The sequence below is a fragment of the Bos grunniens genome, chromosome 1 (assembly GCF_055505025.1).
Source record: "Bos grunniens cultivar Pamir isolate PY7600 chromosome 1, Bosgru_T2T1.0, whole genome shotgun sequence".
Lineage (NCBI taxonomy): Eukaryota > Metazoa > Chordata > Mammalia > Artiodactyla > Bovidae > Bos > Bos grunniens.
Window position 1 is genome coordinate 115302497 of NC_141165.1, and position 23210 is coordinate 115325706.

Genomic DNA, 23210 nt, shown 5'->3' on the forward strand with positions numbered 1-23210 from the left:
ACAGATACTATATCTTCATCATCTTTGTATTTTTAAGTGCTCTACAAAAGACCTGACAAATGGTGTATGCTTAATAGCTTTGTGTGAACTAATGAATGGCTTAAGTAAAGCAATGATACTAAATGCTAAGCGATTTGTTTTCGACTTTCTTAATTGGATCCAAAAAAAAACTGATACAAAAGTGCTTTCAGTTCTGCATACTAGTTATATTTTAGTGTCTCAACTACAAAAATGTATGGTAGAAAAACCTGATGCATATTCCAACGTTTTCAGGTTAAACATATAATTAATAAAACATTATAGAACTCATAACTCATAACTAGGAAATCCAGTTATTCCAATAACTAAACATGATGTTTTTTTCTCCTCAATTTTAAAGCAACACCATGAAGAATGATAGATTTGTCTGCATGATAACACAAAGCAAACTTCTGAGATGTAAAATCTTCATCACCTGGCCCCTTACAAAGTTCTTTAATTTTAGCTGAAACTGTTTATTTCAACCTATATAACTGCTGGCCTCTAAAATCCTACCGCACCACTATTATACAAAACTTGTATCGGTTACATTCATTTATTTTTACTGTCCATTTTAAAACAGGTATAAGAAATGTGTAGAGAAAAGCTTTGCCTTGGAGAAGTGATTTTAGCTGCTGCAGGAGTTTCAGGCTAGACCAAAGACAGTTATGAAACAAAGTTAAAATGCTGGATAAGGGAACCTGTCTAAGAGAAAAACACATATAGGTAAATTTGTCATTGGTAAAATCCTATTTTAAAGTGCATAAATTATTCAGAAAGTACAAGAGCTTTTCAAAACAATATATCAAGATCCAGAAGTATGAAAAATGACAAGTTTTGTTTGATTTTTCTTTTAAAAGTTTTTACGTTTTATAATTAAAAATCTACTTTCAAGACTGCAGTGTTTCCCATCCACCCCAAAGATCTCCAAAATGTACATGATGTCCAAAGAAACAGCCCATGAGAGAGAAGGATCCGAAGTTTATTCTTCATGTGTAGTAAAACTTAGGTTTTCTTACTACCAACACCATCCTAACCATTTTACTCTATATCAATCCTTGATCTAAAATAACTTCTACTAAAATAAACCACAGAGAAAAATTCACTCCAAGAAAATTTCAGTTCACTGTAGGAATGCCTTTTGGTAGTTTTGGAGTCCTTTGTAGGGGGGGTTGGCAGAATAATTATTTTCCATTTGGGGAGTTTTCTGGGTACTTTCAATGGAAATGATTAAATTGATTTATATGAACTCGTTTAAATTTCTGACGAGATAATCTCCGGCAGCACCCTGTATGGAAATGTTACATGCTTGTAACTAAAATACGCACTCTTTATACTAAACAACTACACTGCCACGTTTAAAGCACTGAACATCAAAGTCGCAAGCTTAGCTTCATATATTATAATTAGTCCCTGCAGGTACTGATGAGCCAGCCACACTCACACTCTATAAAGGGTTAGTCATGCCAAGATAGTCTATTTTCTACAGTGTTCTTTCACAGGCTGTAGCTGAGTCTTCACAATTGAATAGTATTAAGAATGTAAAAAAAAAAAAAGAATGTAAAACTGTCCTTTGTTAAGTTTTTCCCTAATTAAGAAATAGGAACAAAATGGAAATGTCAAAAAATATAACTTTACAAATAAGCTAAATATGGAAAATTAAAAAGGTTTTCACAAAATAAAGAATGTATTGTCATGTGTTATGTAATTGTGCATGGGATGTGTAGCTTTTCCTATAAAAGTAGAAGTATGTGATCAGAATAATACTAATAGAAAAGTAAAATATCTAAAAAATTCAAATATTTAAGGGAATAGATGTACAGATTGAAAATGTGAAAAGGTTTTTATGCATTTCAGCCCAAACATACCTACCTATCATGTGAAGGCTTACTAAGCCTCCAGGCACTACACATGGCTGTGCTCTATCCTGGATACATCCCATACATCTGATACTACAAAGGTCAACCACGGACATGCATCATTCTTCAAAGAAAATTCTGTAAAAGCCGCCTGAAAATATTAGCGTTAGAGGAAACATCTACCTAATTCACTTTTAGCAAGTATGATTAAGCTACTTTTTTAGCATTAAGATTTATTTTCTTTCAAATTATATAGTTAAGAATATCTTCTCTCACAATAGGGAAGATTTTTAACTCTTTTATGTAAAGAAAAGCTGTAAAACCAGCAATTAAAAAAAAATTCACAATAAAGTTTTGACAGAAGAGTTTCTCATGATGATAGGAATCTGCTGAAAATGGAAGCATTATAGAACATTTTCAAGAATTTCAACCCAATAACAAAGTAGCTTCCTATATAAATTATACCAGAAGGATGAGTTAAAGTATGGAAAGCAATCTAAAAAATGTTACCAAACAAGTTTACTTAAAGGCTTTAAGGATATTAAAAATGAAGTCTATATAGTCAACTATACATAAAAACAATTACAAAGCTGTTTATTATTTTTAATTAAGTGAAGATGAAATCATTTACAATGCTTTTTGATGAGGATTTTTTACAAACACACTTCAAATTATAGCTAATAACTTGTCTAAAATTTGAAAATTGTATTAATAGTGATTAAAGTGATGTGATGTGAAAGTCATTCAGCCGTGTCCGACCCTTTGTGATCCCATGGATTATACAGTCCATGGAATTCTCCAGGCCAGATCACTGGAGTGGTAGCCTTTCTCTTCTCCAGGGGATCTTCCCAACCCAGGGATCTCTAGTAATTTCAAAAGTATAGATTCAATTTTAAATAAAGTTTTATATTTGAAACATGCTCATAACTGACTCAATGAACATGAATTTGAGAAAACTCTAGGAAATAGTGGAAGACAGAGGAGCCTGGTGTGCTGCAGTCTGCAGGGTTGCAAAGAGCTGGACAGGATTTAGGAAGTGAACAACAACAACATGTTCTTAATAAAAATGAAATGTCCATGCTTTTAGCAAATTCATATCACAGAAATAAAACTTTAACCCTTAAAATGCAGATTCTCAAAGTTATTAGTAAATATCTTCTCCAGATGTATTACTGAAATAATGTTTAAAATCAGGTATAAGCAGACGGTAATTATACTGTCAAAATGTATGCTATGCTAAGTCACTTCAGTCGTGTCTGACTCTGTGCGACCCCATAGACGGCAGCCCACCAGGCTCCCCCGTCCCTGGGATTCTCCAGGCAAGAACACTGGAGTGGGTTGCCATTTCCTTCTCCAATGCATGAAAGTGAAAAGAGAAAGTGAAGTTGCTCAGTCATGTCCGACTCTTAGCGACCCCATGGACTGAAGCCTACCAGGCTCCTCCGTCCATGGGATTTTCCAGGCAAGACTACTAGAGTGGGGTGCCATTGCCTTCTCCACTGTCAAAATGTACTATTAACCAAAACAGTATTTAACTTTTATATAATAATTCCTAAACAAATTGACAGTTTTTAACAGAACATTACTAACACTATAAATAATTCTAAACCTGATAACTTGTAGGATTTCTGAAGCTGGGCTGGAGAAAGCCTGTGCCTCAGTCAAAATGGGGGCCCAGTGGTCTTTCTCTTTCCTCTAAGAATCACTGTTCTTTGCTGAGGTGGTTCTGGTGAACTGCCTTAAGCAATTATTCTATCATCAAGGAGGGTTTTACTAAAAAGAAGAGGCACAGAATCCTCTTCCATTTTCTGTTGTCTAATATCAAAGGAAATAACATGACCTACTAATCAAACCCAAAGGAGAAAAAAGAAAAACCGCAAACCTTTGATTCTACTCAATTCCCATGTAACCTCAAAATATACACCATTTTAAACTGCTTTAGAGACAAAAAGTCACTTGGAGAGATTGTTAGATGGCTGTTGGGCCCCACTCCTAGAGACTCTGATTTAGTGGGTCTGAGTCAGATAACCTGCATTTCTAATGCTTCCCAGGTGATGCTGATCCAAGGACTGAACTTGAACAACAGCACTGCTTTGGATAATCCTTTATCATGGACGGAGGAGCCTGGTAGGCTACAGTCCATGGAGGTCGCAAAGAGACGGACACGACTGAGCTACTTCACTTTCACTTTATTATGATGCACCCTAATTTAACCATTTGTCTGCTATTGGACATTTGTTACCAATGATGTGTTCCTACGTATGTTTCAGTAAACACCTTTGTATATCATTAGTAATAACCTACAAGCTTCTCAAGGTTCCTGATACATGCAGCCCTCCACTCACAGCACTGTATATGAGCATTAGCCAAGTCAACTCCAACTCCTACAGAATATTATCACTTATTACTGTTATCAGTTTAGTAGGAGAAAAGTTCTCACTTTAGTTAGCACTTCCTTGATTGCTAGTGAGAATAAATCTCTTCCTCACTTATCTGAATGACTTGTTTTTATTTGTCCATTTTATTCTATTGGTGAGCTAACTATAATGCTTGTCAGTTAAAGCTTTCTCATTTGCCAATTTACTGTATTGCTCATGGTTTTTGGCATAAGAGAGTTTGAAAATTGGAAGCAATTTTGTCTACTGACTTTCTCTTTCCAGATACTTTCCATTGCTATCATGCTTAGAAAACTGCTTCTCACCAAAATAATTCACACTTAGATGCTTTTAGTTTTGTATGTTTCTTAATCATTTTTATTCTACTCTAATATAAAATGACATGACTATCCAGTTTTTATTTTTTTCTCCCAATTGTTACCCAATGTCCTCAAGTTTTCCTTTCTACATGAATGCATAATGCTGTCACATTTGAAGGCTCAAATCTCAAAACATATAAGGGTCTATTTCCAGACTGTCTATTCTGTTCCATTTAAGGATCTAGCAAATATTGCACCAGTATTATGACATCATTTCAATTAATGTAGCTTGATGGGCACATTTTAAGATCTGGCAGGGCAAGTCCCACCTCAGCATTCCTAATGGACAAACCTGAATCCACTTGGGGTCTCAGTTCTCACAACCATAAAATGGGCCTGTGCCTACACCTACCTTAAAAGCTTACTGTGAGGAACTGACTGAAAGCACACATCTGAGGACACTTTGAAACTACAAAGGATTACACAGTTCTAAGCTGTCATCTATATCTGCCTACGGTATTGATGATCTCTTTAAATAACAAGAAAAGTAGAGGTTCTCAAGTAGAGGTTAAATTAAAATCAATGAACCAGATCCTTACTAGCTATGAATGAATACTTATACGTTACACAAAATGTCTAATGCACTCAACATTGTTATAAACATTTTCTGATTAGAAAACATTCATTCTAGCTCATTTGAATAAAAGAATAACAAGTTAGTGCCCATTTGTATGTCAAAGAAAGAAAAAAGGGGTGGTGAAATGCTCCTTAAATTTGTGCAAGATTTGTTTCTTGGAGCTGTGAGAAAGGTTCAAAAGGCTACTTTTATAAATACAGTCAATTTCTTCTCTTAATCCCTTTAATTGGATTCCACAAAGAAATGATATTGATAGAATGTGAACACAAATCATAGGCCTATCTTTGTTCCCAAAAGGCAGATACTGAACACACTGCCTGTCTGACTACAGAAGAATTCAGACAACAGAAAACACTCCCATTTAAAGAAGTCTTAAATCAGAAATAAATCTTGTGGGCTTCCTTGGTGTCTCAGTGGTAAAGAACCTGCCCGCCAATGCAGGAGACATTGGTTCGATCCCTGGTCCAGGAGGGAACACATGCTGTGTGGCAGCTAAACCCACGCGCCACAACTACTGAGCCTGCGCTCTGTGGCCCATGCTCCGCAACAAGAGAAGCCACCGCACGAGAAGCCTGCGTACTGCAGCTAGAGAAAGCCTGTGTGCAGCAACCAAGACCCAGCACAGGCAAAAATTAATAAGTAAATAAAATTATTTTTTAAAAAAGGAAGTAAATATTGTACTATAACAAAGTTAGCACCTAAAAGATATTAGTACCACCCACTAAAATAGCTCAAAAGACCCTAGATATGGTATACAGAATCATGTAATTTTTCACCTAGTAGCAGGGACATAACAATATTTTTTCAAATCCCCTTAATCAACAGTAGTAGAACTGAGGCTAGGTCCAAAAGCTCAATTTTTCAGCTAAGTAAATTTTAAACTTACTTCAGCAAGTCACTGGTTTCCTGTTCACTGTCTTGTGTCGTATCCAAAGAAAAGGCATCTGAGAGCTCGGCTGAGCTGGACTGTTCCTCTGCTGGAAGCGCCTGGGTTCTCAGGGAGCCACCAGCACTTTCCCTTTGGCCCCCTTCCTCATGACGACTGGGATTTCGTAAGTCTTTCTCAGGTTTGTCATGTTCATCTTTGAAAGAAGACTGCTTGGCTTCACTGAGAGATGATTTTCCTGAGATATTGAATAAGTTACCTAGAAACTGGAAGAAGCTTTCTTTTGTCTGTTTATCGCTTTCTCCGATTTTGGCCTCTGAAGTGGAACTGGAAAGGTCGTTGGGCTTTTTGGAATCTTCCTGTGTTGGAAGAGTGATCAGCTGCTGGGCCTGGGTCCTTCTGTCCTCACTTTGGGAAATCTTGGAAAACAAAACAGAGAATATTAAGCATCATCATTTTAAAAATGACAAGGGCTGACTGCTAACCTATTGCGTGACACTCTCTGTGCTAAAGGCCAGGGATATTTCTGTGAATGAGATGGATGGCTTCCACCTCTTAGTAGTTTACAACCTACTAAAGGGCACAGTCAGCACAGCATTAACAACATGATATGGTAAATGTCACAAAGGGAGAAATACAGTCCACGTGGGAGCCCAGGGCTAACTAGTAGGTTTGGGGGCGGTGAGAGCAGAGGAGGTAACTTGGGGTGGGGGGTGTGCCCTTGGAAGGAGACATAGATAGAGCCAGTGGGATGTCCGTGTATCCCCCTCTCTCTCTGCTTCCCCTCCACCCCACGACCTTCCCCAGCCCACACATCCATCTTCTCTCCATGTCCAATGAGGAGTCAGCTTCTAATTTAAAATGACTGGAGGTAAGATTGTAAAAAGAGAAGAGCGAAAGGTAAGTGTGGAGAGTAAGTAAAGGCACACATCATAGCAAACCTTCTATGTATCTCAATTTAGCCCTTGTTATTACAGAACTAATAGACAGTATTCTTATGTGTTCCATACAGACAACACCTAAACAGACTTCATCATTTCTGCTTGTGTTAACCCCTGAAGCTACCACATGATAGAAAACTGTTTCTCAAGAAGATGAGGAAAGACAGCAGCATGGTGTATCAACTGAGAGGGAAAGCCCACTATCAACTCTCCATGGTATGCATGGAGGTGTATCTATGTCAAACCTACTCTCCCAATTCACAGCACCCTCCCTTTCCCCTCCCTGTGTACGCGTCTCTATTCCTGCTCTGGGAACCTGCTGTACAGCTTGGGGAGCTCAGCCGGATGCTAACCTAGATGGGTGGGATGCGGCGGGGGAGGAAGGACAAGAGGGAGGGGATATATGTCTGTTAATACTTGGAGCTGATTCACTCTGTTGTACAGCAGAAACATGAGCTTATAAAGCAATTATACTCCAAGTTAAAAAAAAATGGTAAAACACAAAGCCCTGATATATGCATTAATGCAGATGGTGGGCAGCACCAGGAATTCTTGCAGATGCTGAACACTTTCAGGGGTATGTTTTACCTGCTCATAATTAACCTACTAGTGAAGCACTGGAGAAGGAAATGGCAACGCACTCCAGTATTCTTGCCTAGAGAATCCTGTGGACAGAGGAGCCTGGTGGGCTGCTGTCCATAGGGTCGCACAGAGTCGGACACGACTAAAGCGACTTAGCAGCAGCAGCAGTGAAGCACACTCCATTCTCGTGTACACCATGTGGCTGTGCTGGCAGTCCACGCTCTCTCCTGCTTAAAGCGTCCTTAGCTTCAGGCAAAGGGGCCAACTCAGCCTGCCTTTCCCAACATGCTCACTCACCTACTTGTACGAGGAATGCCGTCTGATAGTATCTGTCAGATGTCACACTCACTGGTCTTTATAAAAGGAAAGCTCAAGTGTGAGTCAGAAAAATATCAGTGTGCCAAGGTGAAACCACCTTAGGCCACTGCAGGTTCATAGGATGAAGTTTTGTAAGAAGCTGATCTTCAAGAAGGCAAGAACATCCAAATGTCATTTGTTCACTTCCTTCCTTGTTTTAATCCAAATTCAAAACAGCTTAAAGGAGTGTTCCACTAACCACTAATAATACTTGGCATATGAATGGCTGCGAAATGTTTAGAACCCATTAGCCTAGGAAATTAATTTCAAGTGAACCATATTTCAAGGTCTGTTCCAACCTTAGGAGTCAGGACTATTTTTGAACAAACACATTAGCATTTTTCTATGTGTTAGAAATACAACTTCTGAGTCTTTTACATTTAGAATACCACCAGCTTTCTAGAGTCAAAGTCTCACCTTTTACTGGTTTCAACTGCAACTCAAGCCCACATATCTCCACCTCATCCACCCAGCATTCTGCTCTTTATGGGAGCCTGCTCTATAAATGAACTGTGCTCTCTCCTCGTGTCAACAGCTTAAATAGCCTCTCAATATGACAGCAGAAAATATGCTAGATGACATTTTCAAAGTGATCATGTGTTAGTTTTTTTGTCCTTTACTCCATTTACTTTGTTGTAATGGCCAGCCACAATGCTTAAGTGAACTGTAGGCTACTCACTAAAATAACACCAATATTCTTAAAATGCATACAGATTCACAAGGAGGTTTTATAAAACTGGGGCAGTGTTGTTTTTTTTTTTTTTAAAGGAAAACAGAATATAATGATTACATTTTTGACATCAACAAAATCAAGACAAAAAACTTCTATAAAATCAAAAATACTATTTATCTCACTGCCTCAATTATTTTTACTTACTTGAAAATTCCTTTCAAAATACAATGGACTGCTTCCAACAGTATGGTACTGGCACAAAAACAGAAGTATAGTCCAGTGGAACAAGACAGAAAGCCCAAAGATAATCCACACACATATGGGCACCTTATCTTTCACAAAGGAGGCAAGAATACACAATGGGAAAAGATAATCTCTCTTCAATTAAGTGGTGCTGGAAGAACTGGACAGCTACATGTAAAAGAATGAAATTAGAACACTTCCTAACACCATACACAAAGATAAACTCGAAATGGATTAAAGACATAAATGTAAGACCAGAAACTATAAAACCTGTAAAGAAAACATAGGCAGAACACAGTATGACATAAATCATAGCAATATCCTTTATGACCCACCTCCTGGAATAATGGAAATAAAAACAAAAATAAATAAGTGGGACCTAATTAAACTTAAAAGCTTTTGCACAGCAAAGTAAACTATAAAAAAGGTAAAAAGACACCCTCAGAAGGGAGATAATAATACCAAATGAAACAACTGACAAAGGATTAATTTCCAAAATATATAAGCAGCTCATACAACTCAATACCAGAAAAACAAGCAACCCGATCAAAGAGCGGGCGAAAGGGCTAAACAGACAATTCTCCAAAGAAGACATATGGAGGGCTAATAAACACATGAAGAGATGTTCAACATCACTCGTTATTAGACAAATGCAAATCAAAACTACAGTGAGATAGTACCTTGCACCAGTGAGAATGGCCATAATAAAAATCCACAAACAACAAGTGCTGGAAAGGATGTAGAGAAAAGGGAACCCTCCTTCACTGCTGGTGGGAATGTAAATTGATAGAGCCACAATGGAAGACAGTATGGAGATTCCTTAAAAAACTAGGAATAAAACCACCATATGACCCAGAAATCCCACTCCTAGGCATATACACTGAAGAAACCAAAACTGAAAAAAATACATGTACCCCAATGTTCCCTGCAGCACTATTTACAATAGCCAATAGACATGGAAGCAACCTAGATGTCTTTTGACAGATAAATGGATAAAGAAGTTGTGGTATATATATACGATGGTACTGCTGCTGCTAAGTCACTTCAGTTGTGTCCGACTCTGTGTGACCCCATAGAGGGCAGCCACCAGGCTCCCCCGTCCCTGGGATTTTCCAGGCAAGAACACTGGAGTGGGCTGCCATATCCCTCTCCAATGCATGAAAGTGAAAGTGAAGTCGCTCAGTAGTGTCCGACTCTTCGTGACCCCATGGACTGCAGCCTACCAGGCCCCTCCATCCATGGGATTTTCCAGGCAAAGTACTGGAGTGGGGTTCCATTGCCTTCTCCCTACGATGGTACTACTCAGCCATAAAAAGGAATGCATCTGAGTCAGTTCTAATGAGGTGGATGAACCCAGAGCCTATTATACAGAGTGAAGTCAGTCAGAAAGAGAAAAGCAAATATCATATATTAACACATATATATGGCATCGAGAAGGATGGTACTGAACCTCATCAGTACCATCCTTCTCGATGCCATATATATGTGTTAATATACAACACAGACATAGAGAACAGACTTATGGACAAGGGATGGGGAAAAGAGGGAGATGGTGAGATGAATGGACAGAGTAGCATGGATGCATATACACTAACATGTAAATAGACAGCCAATGGGAATCTGCTGTTTATGACTCAGGGAACTCAAACTAGGGCTCTGTAATAACCTAGAGGGGTGGGGATGGGCAGGATGTGGGAGGGAGATTTAAGAGGCAGGGGACTAATGAATTAACCTATGGTTAATCCACGTTGATGTATGACAGAAATCAAACCAATATTGTAAAACAATCATCAATTTAAAAAAATTTTTAAATATATAATGGACTGTTTCCTAAGCAAGGAAAATACATTTTGCTAAACTAGTGAATGCCTTCACATTTAACCTTTTTAGAGTGATATATTGGAGAAGGCAATGGCACCCCACTCCAGTACTCTTGCCTGGAAAATCCCATGGACGGAGGAGCCTGGTGGGCTGCAGTCCGTGAGGTCGCTAGAGTCGGACACGACTGAGCGACTTCACTTTCACTTTTCACTTTCATGCATAGGAGAAGGAAATGGCAACCCACTCCAGTGTTCTTGCCTGGAGAATCCCAGGGACGGGGAAGCCTGGTGGGCTGCCGTCCATGGGATCGCACAGAGTCGGACACGACTGAAGCGACTTAGCAGCAGCAGCAGCAGAGTGATATATATAAATTTTTTAAAAAACACTTAATTCTCCTTCCTTTTAATAATCACTTGTTGTCCCAGAATCTCTGTATCTTAAATGTAATAAGAACATTTTCTCAGTTTCCTTATATTTATTAGTTGCTTAATTTTTGCCTAATAATCCTATGAGAAATTTGTGTCAGTAATTAAAATACCTTCAACAACAACAACAAGAAAAGTATTTATAGAGACCAAAATTAGCAGGAAAAGGCACTGTTATTAACATGACAAACCATGTATTTATATAACTACATACTAAAAGTCTGATATAAAATAACTGCTCTTAAGCCTTCAGCCTAGACAGCAATGAAGTTCAGCCTGCCACAAGCTAGAGCCAATGTCACCTGCCAACTGGACGATTTGCCAGTGATTCAACAAGTGAGAAACAGCATGAAAACACTCAGGATTCAAGCAAACACTAATAAAACACTGATTCTAGTTGTCCTCAAAGATGCTGGTACTCTGCATATAACATATAAAAGCTACTTATGAAGGCATATGTATTTTGGGGAATTTAATTTTTTCCCCTACATACTCAATATGTTGTAATGAAGTGTGCTTCGGTCCAAATTCATCTGTCTGTCTGTCTATCCTCTTTGCTATGTGTCCAAAACAGGGAAACACAGGAAAGCATTAGGTACAATGATTAATAAGACTTAGTTGTGGATTCAAAGAGCTGACAGTCTAGCAAGATACTCATCATTGCATCACCATGTGGAGCACTGGAGAGCTATGTACACAATGGGTTGGTCAGTCATGTCCGACTCTTTGCAACCCCAAGGACTGAAGCACGCCCAGCTTCCCTGTCAATCACCAACTCTCGGAGCTTCCTCAAACTCAAGTCCATCGAGTCTATGATGCCATCCAACCATCTCATCCTCTGTCGTCCCCTTCTCCTCCTGTCTTCAATCTTTCCTAGCGTCAGGGTCTTTTCCAATGAGTCAGTTCTTTGCATCAGGTGGACAAACTATTGGAGTTTCAGCTTCAACATCAGTCCTTCCAAAGAACATTCAGGACTGATTTCCTTTAGGATTGACTGGTTGGATCTCCTTGCAGTCCAAGGGACTCTCAAGAGTCTTCTCCAACACCACAGTTCAAAAGCATCAATTCTTCTGCACTGAGCTTTGTTTATAGTCCAGCTCTCACATCCATACATGACCACTGGAAAAACCATAGCTTTAACTAGACAGACGTTTGTTGGCAAAGTAATGTCTCTGCTTTTTAATGTGCTGTCTAGGTTGGTCATAGCTTTTCTTCCAAGGAGCAAGTGTCTTTTAATTTCATGGCTGCAGTCATCATCTGCAGTGATTTGGGAGCCAAAAAAAAAAAAAGGCTCTCATTGTTTTCACTGTCTCCCCATCTATTTGCCATGAAGTGATGGGACCAGATGCCATGATCTTAGTTTTCTGAATGCTGAGTTTTAAGCCAACTGTTTTGCTCTCGTCTTTAACTTTCATCAAGAGGCTCTTTAATTCTTTGCTTTCTGCCGTAAGGGTGGCGTCATCTGCATATCTGAGGTTATTGACATTTCTCCCAGCAATCTTGATTCCAGCTTGTGCTTCATCCATCCTGGCATTTCGCATGATATACTCTGCATGTAAGTCATACAACCTTGATGTACTCCTTTCCCTATTTGGAACCAGTCTGTTGTTCCATGTCCATTTCTAACTGTTGCTTTTTGACCTGCATACAGATTTCTCAGGAGGCAGATAAGGTGGTCTGGTATTCCCATCTCTTGAAGAATTTTCCACAGTTTGTTGTGATCCACACAGTCAAAGGCTTTGGCGTAGTTAATAAAGCAGAGGTAGATGTTTTTTTGGAACTCTCTTGCATTTTCAATGATCCAACATATGTTAGTGCTTAAGATCCTTTGGAGAAGGGAATGGCTATCCATGCCAGTATTCCTGCCTGGAGAATTCCATGGACAGAGGAACCTGGTGGGCTATAGTCCATGGGGTTCCAAAGGGTTGGATATATGGGAGAATCCACTGCAGAGAGGAGATAACATGTGCGCTTGCTCCTGAAGGGCGAGAAGAACATTTAAGACAAGGTGGAGCATGCGTTGAGCACATGTAGTGTGAAGTAAGTTTATTACGGCAAGGGTGTTGCTGAAGAAGACTCGGGCACAGAGGAGGGAGAATGAGGTCGATAAGATGACCAACTAGAAGTGGCAGGTGAGGAATAACAAAGTCACAGATAACCAAGTTTTCTAAATAGGGAGACTAAGTAGTTAAGCCAAAAATGGACAAGGAAAACAGAAGGCAAGAGCCTTTGTGGGGGTTGGGGGAGGTGAGGCAACAAAGCAGATGTCAGACATATTGAATCTGTGGTCCCCGGTGAAGCAGTCAGAGCCCAGTTAAGAATGTGATTTGCCGATACACAGCATGTGCAGGGGAAAGCAGGACTAACAAAAAAGCACTGGGGGAAAAAAAAGATTAAAAGGCAGGCACAAAGAAGGAAACAATCAGTGAAAGAGATGGGGAAGGCCAAAACCAGAACAGTCATCCCAGCAGACATTTCCAAAAGCAAAGGGGAGCAAATGGCAAATGCTACTGGGAGGTCAAGGAAGATGAGGATGGTGCTTCTCACTGTTCTTCAGAAACATGAGGCCCACTCATACCTCAGGAACCGCGCATTCACTCTTCTCTCTGCTAGCATTTTCTTCCCCCACAGAGCTATCGACTCACACCCCCTCACCGCCTTCAGACCTTTACTTAACTGTCATCCCTTCATTGTAAGTTTCCCCAGTCACTCAATCTAAAACAGTAAACTCCTCCACTCCGAAACTGCCTGCATCTCTTCTCTGCCTCATTTTTCTCCTATGCACTTGCTAGTATCAAATACACATTTCACAAACACACATTATTTGATATGTATCTTTCTCTAGAAAGTAAAAGCCACAAGGGCAGGGTTATTCGTCTGTTTTATTCATTGCTGTTTTGTTTAGCATCTTGAAATGTGCCTGACAATAAGAGGTGCTTAAATACTTGCTGGATTAATAAACAAAGGAACTGAAGACCACAGGGAATCCCTAGGAATGCAGGAGAAATAGTCAAAATAGCTCAGCAATTCATGCGTACAGCCCTAAACTCAAGGTGTTAAACAGTGGACACATAGCAAGGAAACAGGAACACTTGGTAAATAGAGGGGAACACTTTTGAGAGATTTTTTTAACTAGAAAAAAGGGGAGGAAAGGTGACAGTTTAAGGTCCAAGACAGAAGAAATGTCTTTTTGTTCCTGTTTTATGGCTCAGCTGTATACCTGGTGGGGAGGGAGTAACTGCTGAACAAGATAAGGATGACAGGTTCAAGAAAGAAAAGCAGAAGGTGATGAGATGAAGAGTACAGTCCCTAATATGTCTAAAAAAGGGGAAGCATGAGCCTCGGAGAATAGTAGGAGTACTTCCTCTTCCAACTACAGTGATAAGGAAGCAGCTAAAGCCTGAGCATTCTGTAAGGGAGAGAAGATGATGAGTAAGGTCTAACACGTGGCTCTGACCTCAGAAGTGAGAGGAGAGACGCTCAGCTGAAGGAGGGATGCAGAGGTGGAGCTGGGATCTGAGCTCCCCAAATAGAGAGAACTTGGAAGAGCGTTTGGGCGAAGGCAGCCAGAGGCTGTGACCAGGTGTACCAAGGAGCAGTCGGGGCCAATATTGATGTCAAGGTATTCATTCTTCTCTGAGTGATGAATTGTAAGATACTGCCCTGTGCTTTGACGCAACAGTGAAAAACAAAACAAAACCCAACAGTCCTGCTTTCATAGAGTGTACATTCCAGTGATGTAAGAACTTGTTTTCAGGTCTAATGGGCATGAGTATGTCAGCTCCTTTGGTAGTCTCTAGCAAGTGGCAGGTGCTGTCCCAACATGATGAATGGCACAGGGAACAAGGTCAAGACGGTCAAGGGATAGGGAGTGTCAGCAAAGCGCCTGCTGAGTGAGAAACAGTGAAGAGCCACAGGACTCCTCCTTGAGTCTCTCGGGCACATGGGTTGGGCGTCCCTTCTCCCTCAGGCTCTGCCTTCATTGTGCACAGCAGGCATGATCCTTACAACACCTTGAGCCCCAGTTCCTTAGCACCCTCAAATCCGATGACCTCCACTTCTGCTGGGCCTTACTGTTTGGCTAACCCTGACCCTTGTCTTTACCCATAAGTACCCAGCCTGTGAATCTCAATCTCCGGCATTCCCGAATTAGTCACACCCTCTCATCTTTTCAGCTCTTTTACCCCACTGTGCCAGGTGCATCAGTCCTTCTGTGTCATCACAGCTTCTGGCCTCTCGTTCTGTCTCAGTTCCCACAAATTTTCATATCTTTTCTGCCCAGTTATCAAATATGGCTAACACACTCAAAGCTTCTTTTGTTTGTTCTTCAGTCATCCCCACCCCCCCAAATTCTGGTTTTATCTTTTCCACAAAGTAACTATGTCTTGGTTTAAAAATCCATGGGGATACATACAGCTAAGTGGATGTAACTGGCCAACAATTCATGATTTACAGTTTCTGCTGGAAATCAGTCTGCAACCTCCCCATTTCCCATGGAAGCTATTTCAAACCTTTACCACATCCCTTAAGTCATCCCCTCCACCACCTCATCCCTCACTGAGCAGAGGACCCTACCTTCCACTTCACAGAGATGCTCTCTCATAGTCCTGCCCCCACCCCTCCTCTATCTGCATCACAGCTGCAGCATCAGTCCCACTTCCTTCATTCGCCCTCACAATGCAGGGAGGACGATTCCTCCTCCAAGGATCCACCAGGGCAGCATTTCATAGTGCTTGATGTCTTCTAAACAGCCCCCTCACTTCCTCATCTGCCCCTGTCCATAAGGCCACAATTCAAAGTTTAAGTCCAGGGCAAGATTTCTCCTCTCTTCACTACCAAACTCACTGATAGAAGTTACCAACTGTCACCATCTTCTTTCCCTTTCCTTTCAGTGACTCTTTAGCCCCTGCAGTCTGGCTTCAGAGACACTTTCATACTTGTTAATTCAACATACTTTTTCTGCCCTGATATAATGTGGTATGACTACAGGAGGTAAGACTGGGTCTGATCCTGAAAGCCAATCTCCTTTTGGCTCCCATGACATCACCCTGAGGTTTCGCTTCTTCTTTCAACATTCTCTCCGCCTCCTTCTAGTTCACATTCTTCTAGCCATCCTTTCTTTACATATTACGTTTTTCCAGCTTCCAGCCCAGGGCTGCTTTACCTTCATGATCTTCTTACGAGTTCTCATTTCTTGCCAATCAATCTGATGATTCCCAGATGTGTATTCTCAACTCAGACTGTATATCCAATCATCAGCTAGCCACCTGAACGCTTCACTGGAACCTCCAACTCAGTACATCCAAACTGAACTTGACCATGTTGTGCCTCCATTCTTGCCCATTTTCTGTAAACTGTAACATTCCCACTTGTTGAACAGTCAGTGAAACGCCAGGACACCATGACCTCGCCCCGAGAAAGCTGCTGGCAGTGAGTGACTTAACCTGTGTCCCTGCTTCCATTCCTAAAGTTCCCCAGTCTGAGCAATGTTTCAGGTTTCAAATCTGACCATCCCTAAAGGGTTTCCCATGCCTGTGCACCCTTGTCAGGATAAAATCCAGACCTCCTAGCATGGCATTCAACGGCCTGGTGGATCGAGCTCCCACGTGCCTTTTATTCCATCTCTTGTCACTTGTAATGCCTACAGGGCCTGATGTCACCATGTGTGTTCTCAGATATTCTCGAGACCTGTTTTCTACTCCTCTCCCCTCTCGCTTCCTCTTACTACAGGTATGTCTTTGCACAACACTATTATCACTGCTGATACCATTTATCCCTTGCCCTCTTTGCCTGGGAAATTACTACCACTCAAGTTTCTCAGAATGGAAACTGCCCGCATACAACATATACATGTGCATGTGTGTATGTGTGTGTTCTTCCCATAAACAAAATCACCACAAGGTGAAGGCAAACAACTTTATGCTTTCATCGCGAGTAGGACTATTACCTAGATTACTAATGGTTACCCAAATTGGGCATTTATAACTAACACCAGATGCCTACTAGAGATTTCTAGTTAGTTTTCTCCTAAGATATCTGGCCACAACACACTGCTTGGCAGAATCGTTCTCTAATGTCAAGACTGAGTAATTGATGGCACCTTTTGGCAGGACTTTTGCTTCCCTGGTGGCTCAGATGGTAAAGAATCTGCCTGCAATACGGGAGACCTGGGTTGGATCCCTGGGTTGGGAAGATCCCCTGGAGGAGGGAATGGTTATCCACTCTAGTATTCTGGCCTGGAGAATTCCACGGAGAGAGGTGCCTGGCAGGCCACAGTCCATGGGGTCACAAAGAGTCGAACATGACTTTCACTTTTTTTGGCAGGACAGGGAATATGGGAACAGAAGGAAATTAGGATAAAATACACTGAATTCAATTTTGAGTCAAATCTCATACCCAGTGACATTCATAGGAAAGGCCCATCAAAGAACCAGCTCCATCACCCTGAAGCTCAGAACAACATACTGGGCTGGAAGGACAGCTTTGTTGTAGGCTAAAATGTAGGTAAAAGTGAAATCAACAAGGGCAGGTGTGTAAGGTAAGAAAAGAAGTTGATGACGTAAAAGAAGAAAAGCCATTCCATTCTGTTATGGTATAAAGACTTCTCCAGTGAAAACACTGGGCCACAATAATAAATGTTTTTAATTCTAGGAGAGCTTTCTTCAGCTCCTTCTGATGTTCTCAAATCAGTATCTGGCACCTCTGGAGACATATTTACTCACAAAAATCTGGAGTAGGTACATGATCCTTCATCCCCAGTTTCCACTCTGACAAGGTACTCCATCACACCACAGAGTAGGACTAAGCGAGGTCTACGAGAGGTTGGTATAGCAAATCACACCAGATATCATGCAATACATTCAACATTCAAGAACACTGGGATATCAAGGCCCCAGACCAGTGTCAGCTGCACTGACAGGCTTCAGCTCTGGCAGTTTGGTCACGTGAACAGTAACACACATTGTCATCTCCACTTCAGGCACCTTGATGGCACTTAGTCTTTAAAGAAGCAATCAAGGGGTGAGATGCTTTGACTTCTAGCTAAAATTCAGTGTGTGTATATATGTTCATGTGTGCCTTCAAGTGTGACAGAAAAATCAATGCTTCAAAAATCAATAGTTGATTTCCAGACACACAGAAAAAGTCAGCACCATTCTTAAACAAAGAGTTAGATTCTAAGCTGGAGTCAAACTTCACGACAAGAAGGCGGCTCTTTTCCTGAGGACATCCTCTGTGTCAGGTATTATACAATGTGGCACATGTTATCTCAGTTCATTCTAAAACATTTCTATAAAATAAGAGTAAGACACCCCTTCCCCCTCTCCCCGCCTGCCGTGACTGAAGAGAACAAGCAAACTTCAGAGAGGCTGAATAAATTTTCCAAGGTTAGAAAGCTACCACATGGAGACCTAAGATTTGAGCCCAGATACATCTGATTCCAAAGACTGTTCTTTCCATCACTGCTTGTAATTTAAAAAGTTGTTCCAAGGAGGTGCCATGGCTGGCAAAGGCAGGGAGTAGTGGCTGACTCTGAGGCTCCAGGCTACTCATTCCCATCACCAACAGGGGAGCTTTCTTTAACCTGTTTATATGTGGGGTTCCAAGTCCAAATACAGTTAAAATTTTTAAAAAGAGTTCTTGTGCTTGAAAAAGAAACACTTTTAATTTTGATATTAAGTTGATGTCATATGGCTATTTGCACTGCTGAGAATAAAGGTAGCAAGCACATATTAAGGCCATAATTTATTCCAAAAATTACTTCAGTAATTAAATTTCTCCTAACTATGAAAACACCCAGTATGTTTAAATTTGACTACCATTTCCCCTCTCCCTCTGGCCAAAAAAGTGTTGAAAAAGACCAATAACGAAAGAAGCAATACAGAAATCAAAATATGAACAAATGCATAATTTAACATATTCATCTTACTAAACAGTACTGTACCCTCAATATAGGTATTGACATTAAGAATAATTTGTGACTACTTTTCTTCAGTGAGTTATTCTTGAGTCACACTTCTACTTTTATGTATCAGTAAACAGTGGCAACAATTTAAAAAGCGTAGTTTTTTTTCAGTAATTTACTTATGATGATATTAAGAATAAGGGCTATGAATTATTAACAACTTACAGTAATAGGCACAATACTGATACTCCGTGGTTATCCCTAGAAACATCACAGGCATACATCAATCATTGCCTTTTAAAAGATGCCAGGGCCTTCACCTGCGTTGTATGATTGGTTATGAGCAACAATTCTAAAATAAGGTGAGAGTCAAACTTTACATAAAGCAGATGCTAAGCTACTGAGAACAAGCCTAAAAGTCATAAATTTATTTAGGCCTGGTTTGGAGATTCCATAACCTATGATCTAGATTTAATTCATTTTATTTAGCTCATGACTCATTCTGAAAACAGACTTATTGCCATAGCTCTTTTAATTTTTAACGAGATTTCTTTTCGGTAAATTAAGTCTGTAAGTTATAAATTAAGTTCACAAATGGGAAGCATTAAGGTGTAGAATTGCATCTGAATTCTCCTGCCTCCTCTCTATAACAGTGTGAGTTTGTTGAGTGACAATCTCTCCACATTTTCGACTACTAAGAGATAAAAATTCTGATTAATACTGGAGACAAACCACAAACACTGATTTCTTCTCTTGTGCAAAACACTCTGAAAAGTTATAAGTACAAAGAGAGGAAGAGCATAGATATTAGCAGATAAGAGATTTCAGAAAAGTCTTAGGTGGCAAAAGCAGGTGAAAGCATGGTAACTGACCAGAGGAAGCGTCCAGCAAGTGCCAGCAACAAGGAACTTTGATCACAAGGGGAAATAATCAATAGACACACTGTCAACAGACCACCCGAAGAGCTCAGGATCTGAAGACCCTTGGTACCACTTAGGACAATATGAGACATGGGATCAAAAGAAGAGTTTGGTTGAGTATCTCCAAATAGAGTACTTGTCGCTCCAGGTTCTTCTTCCATCCCAGGCAGTTACATGATGCTCTCTACCTCCTCCCAAACAAATATATCAATATATATATAGAGAGAAAGAAAGTGAAGTCGCTCAGTTGTGTCTGACTCTTTGCGACCCCATGGGCTGTAGCCTACCAGGCTCCTCTGTCCATGGGATTTTCCAGGCAATAGTCCTGGAGTGGATTGCCATTTCCTTCTCCAGGGGATCTTCCCAACCCAGGGATCGAACCCGGGTCTCCCACATCGTAGACAGACGCTTTACCGTCTGAGCCACCAGGGAAGTCAACAACTTATATATAGAGAGAGAACACCTCTGAAAATACGAGGCTTTGGGGCAGCCTGGATTTGCAGTATGTAGAAATGTTTGGAAATCTGACAATCAAGTCTAGAGCTCAAGAGGGGTGTTGGATAGAGATGTGAGAGCCAAAAGACGAAGTGAAGTAATGAGACTGGAAGATACCACTTTGAAAGACTGATGTTGAGGGTTGAGGACTTTGAGAAACATCCACACCAAAAGAAATTTATCTGGAAAAGAATCAGTGAAGGAAGGAGAACAAGATGGCGGAGGAGTAGGTGGATGTGAAGTACAACTCTCTGCACAGATACATCAGGAATACATCTTCAGACACAGAAGTGCATGCAGAACACTAGCTGAGAGTGGACAGGAGTACCTGACCAGAGGAAAAGAATATATAGAATCATGCAAAAGTAGGTATCAAGCCCTGAGCCCCTGGAGTCGAAGAACTGACTCCAAGACCCTAGACTACCAGAGAACTAACCCTAGAGGGTATCAAATAGTGAGAACTCACACAAAGGAAACCACTTGAATAAAAGACCCAGCCACCAGTAGCACCTTGTGCAGGACGCCTCATCTAAACAACAAACAAAAATACAAACCCAATCATCAGCAGACAGGATTACCACCTCACTCAGCCTTGCCCATCAGAGGAAAAACAAACAAAAACTCAGCACAAATCTCACCCTATACTAAGCTTACACAAACCACTGGACCAACCTTAGGAGGGTAGAAACCAAAAGGAAAAAAGAATTCAACCTTGAAGGCCGGGAAAGGGAGACCTCAAACACAGTAAGTTAAAAAAAAATGAAAAGGCATAGAAATACTACACAAATGAAGGAACAAATTAGAAACACCGAAGTCCAAATAAATGAGGAGGAAATAGGCAAATTACCTGAAAAAGAATTCAGAATAATGATAGTAAAGATGATCAAAAATCTTGAAAACAAAATGGAGAAAATGCAAGCATCAGTTAACAAAGACCTAGAAGAATGAAAGAATAAACATACAGAGACAAACAATTACTGAAATTAAAAATACTCTAGAAGGAATCAATAACAGAATATGTGAAGCAGAAGAACCTATCAGTGAGTTCGAAGATAAAATGGTGCAAATAACTTCTGAAGAGCAGAATAAAATAAAAAGAATGAAAAGAACTGATGATAGTCTCAGAGACCTCTGGGACACTATTAAACACACCAATATTGGAAATATGGGGGTTCCCAGAAGAAGAAGAGAAAAATAAAAGTTATGAGAAAATTTTTGAAGAGGTTATAGTTGAAAATTTCCCCAACATGGAAAAGGAAAGAGTCCCACAGAGGATAAACCCAAGGAGAAACACACCAAGACACAAACTAATCAAACTCCCAAAAACTAAACACAAAGAAAGAAGATTAAAAGCAGCAAGGGAGAAGCAACAAGTAACATACAAGGGAAACCCCATATGCTTAGAGGCTGATCTTTCAGCGGAAACTGCAGGCCAGAAGGGAATGGCAGGATATATTTAAAGTACTGAAAGAGAAAAATATACAACCAAGATTACTGTACCCAGCAAAGATCTCATTCAAAATTGATGGAAAAATAAAAAGCTTTTCAGACAAGCAAAAGTTAAGAGAATGCAGTACAACCAAATCAGCTTTACAACAAATGTTAAAGGGACTTATATAGTCAAAAAATACAAGAGAAGAAAAAAGATCTATAAAATCAACCTCAAACAATTAAGAAAATGGCAATAGGAACATATATATCAATAATTACTTTAAATGTAAATGGATTAAATGCTCCAACCAAAAGACACAGACTGGCTGAATGGATACAAAAACAAAACCCACATATATGCTGTCTACAAGAAACCCACTTCAAACCTAAAAACACATATAGACTGAAAGTGAGAGGATGGAAAAACAAATTCCATGCAAATGGGAAGCAAAAGAAAGCTGGAGTAGCAATCCTCATATCAGACAAAATAGACCTTAAAATAAAGATTACAAGAGATAAGGAAGAACACTCCATAATGATCAAGGGATCAATCCAAGAGGAAGACGTAACAATCCTAAATATCTATGTGCCCATTATAGGAGCACTTCAATACATAAGACAAGCACTAACAGACATAAAAGGAGAAACTGAGAGTAACACAATAATAGTAGGAGACTTTAACACCCCACTCACACCAATGGACAGATCATCAAAACAGAAAATAAGTAAGGAAATGCAAGTCCTAAATGATACATTAGACGAGATGGATCTCATTGATATTTTCAGGACATTCCATTCAAATGCAGAAGAATTCATCTTCTTCTCAAGTCACATTGAACATGCTTCAGGACAGATAACATTGTGGGTCACAAATCAAACCTCAGTAAATTTAAGAACATTGAAATCATCAAGTATCTTCTCCAACCACAATGCTATGAGATTAGATATCAATTACCAGAAAAAAACTGTAAGAAACACAAACACGTGGAGATTAAACAACACATTTCTAAATACTCAACAGGTTACTGAAGAAATCAAAAGGGAAATCAAAAGACAACGAACATATGACAACTCAAAAACTATGGGATGCAGCAAAAGGAGTTCTAAGAGGGAAGTTTATAGCAATACAATCCTAGCTTAAGAAACAAGAAAAACACTGAATAGACAACTTAACAGTCAGTCACTTCAGTCACTCAGTCGTGTCTGACTCTTTGTGACCCCGTGAACTGCAGCACGCCAAGCCTCCCTGTCCATCACCAACTCCCGGAGTCCATCCAAACCAATGTCCATCAAGTCGATGATGCCATCCAACCATCTCATCCTC

At 40.2% G+C, this 23210-nt stretch overlaps 1 protein-coding gene across 4 annotated transcripts in view; it reads right to left on the minus strand.

Moving 5' to 3' along the window:
• Positions 1–23210, minus strand: part of CRYBG3 (crystallin beta-gamma domain containing 3) — a 126163-nt gene that overhangs the window by 74056 nt on the left and 28897 nt on the right. For all 4 annotated transcript variants that reach the window (XR_015167246.1, XM_086410895.1, XM_086410912.1 and 1 more), the window contains one exon: positions 6096–6514. Coding sequence is in view for 2 of the 4 variants with exons in the window: in XM_086410895.1 (XP_086267021.1) it covers positions 6096–6514 (419 nt within the window). In the remaining 2 variants the exon portion in view is untranslated. The remainder of the gene's footprint in view (positions 1–6095; positions 6515–23210) is intronic.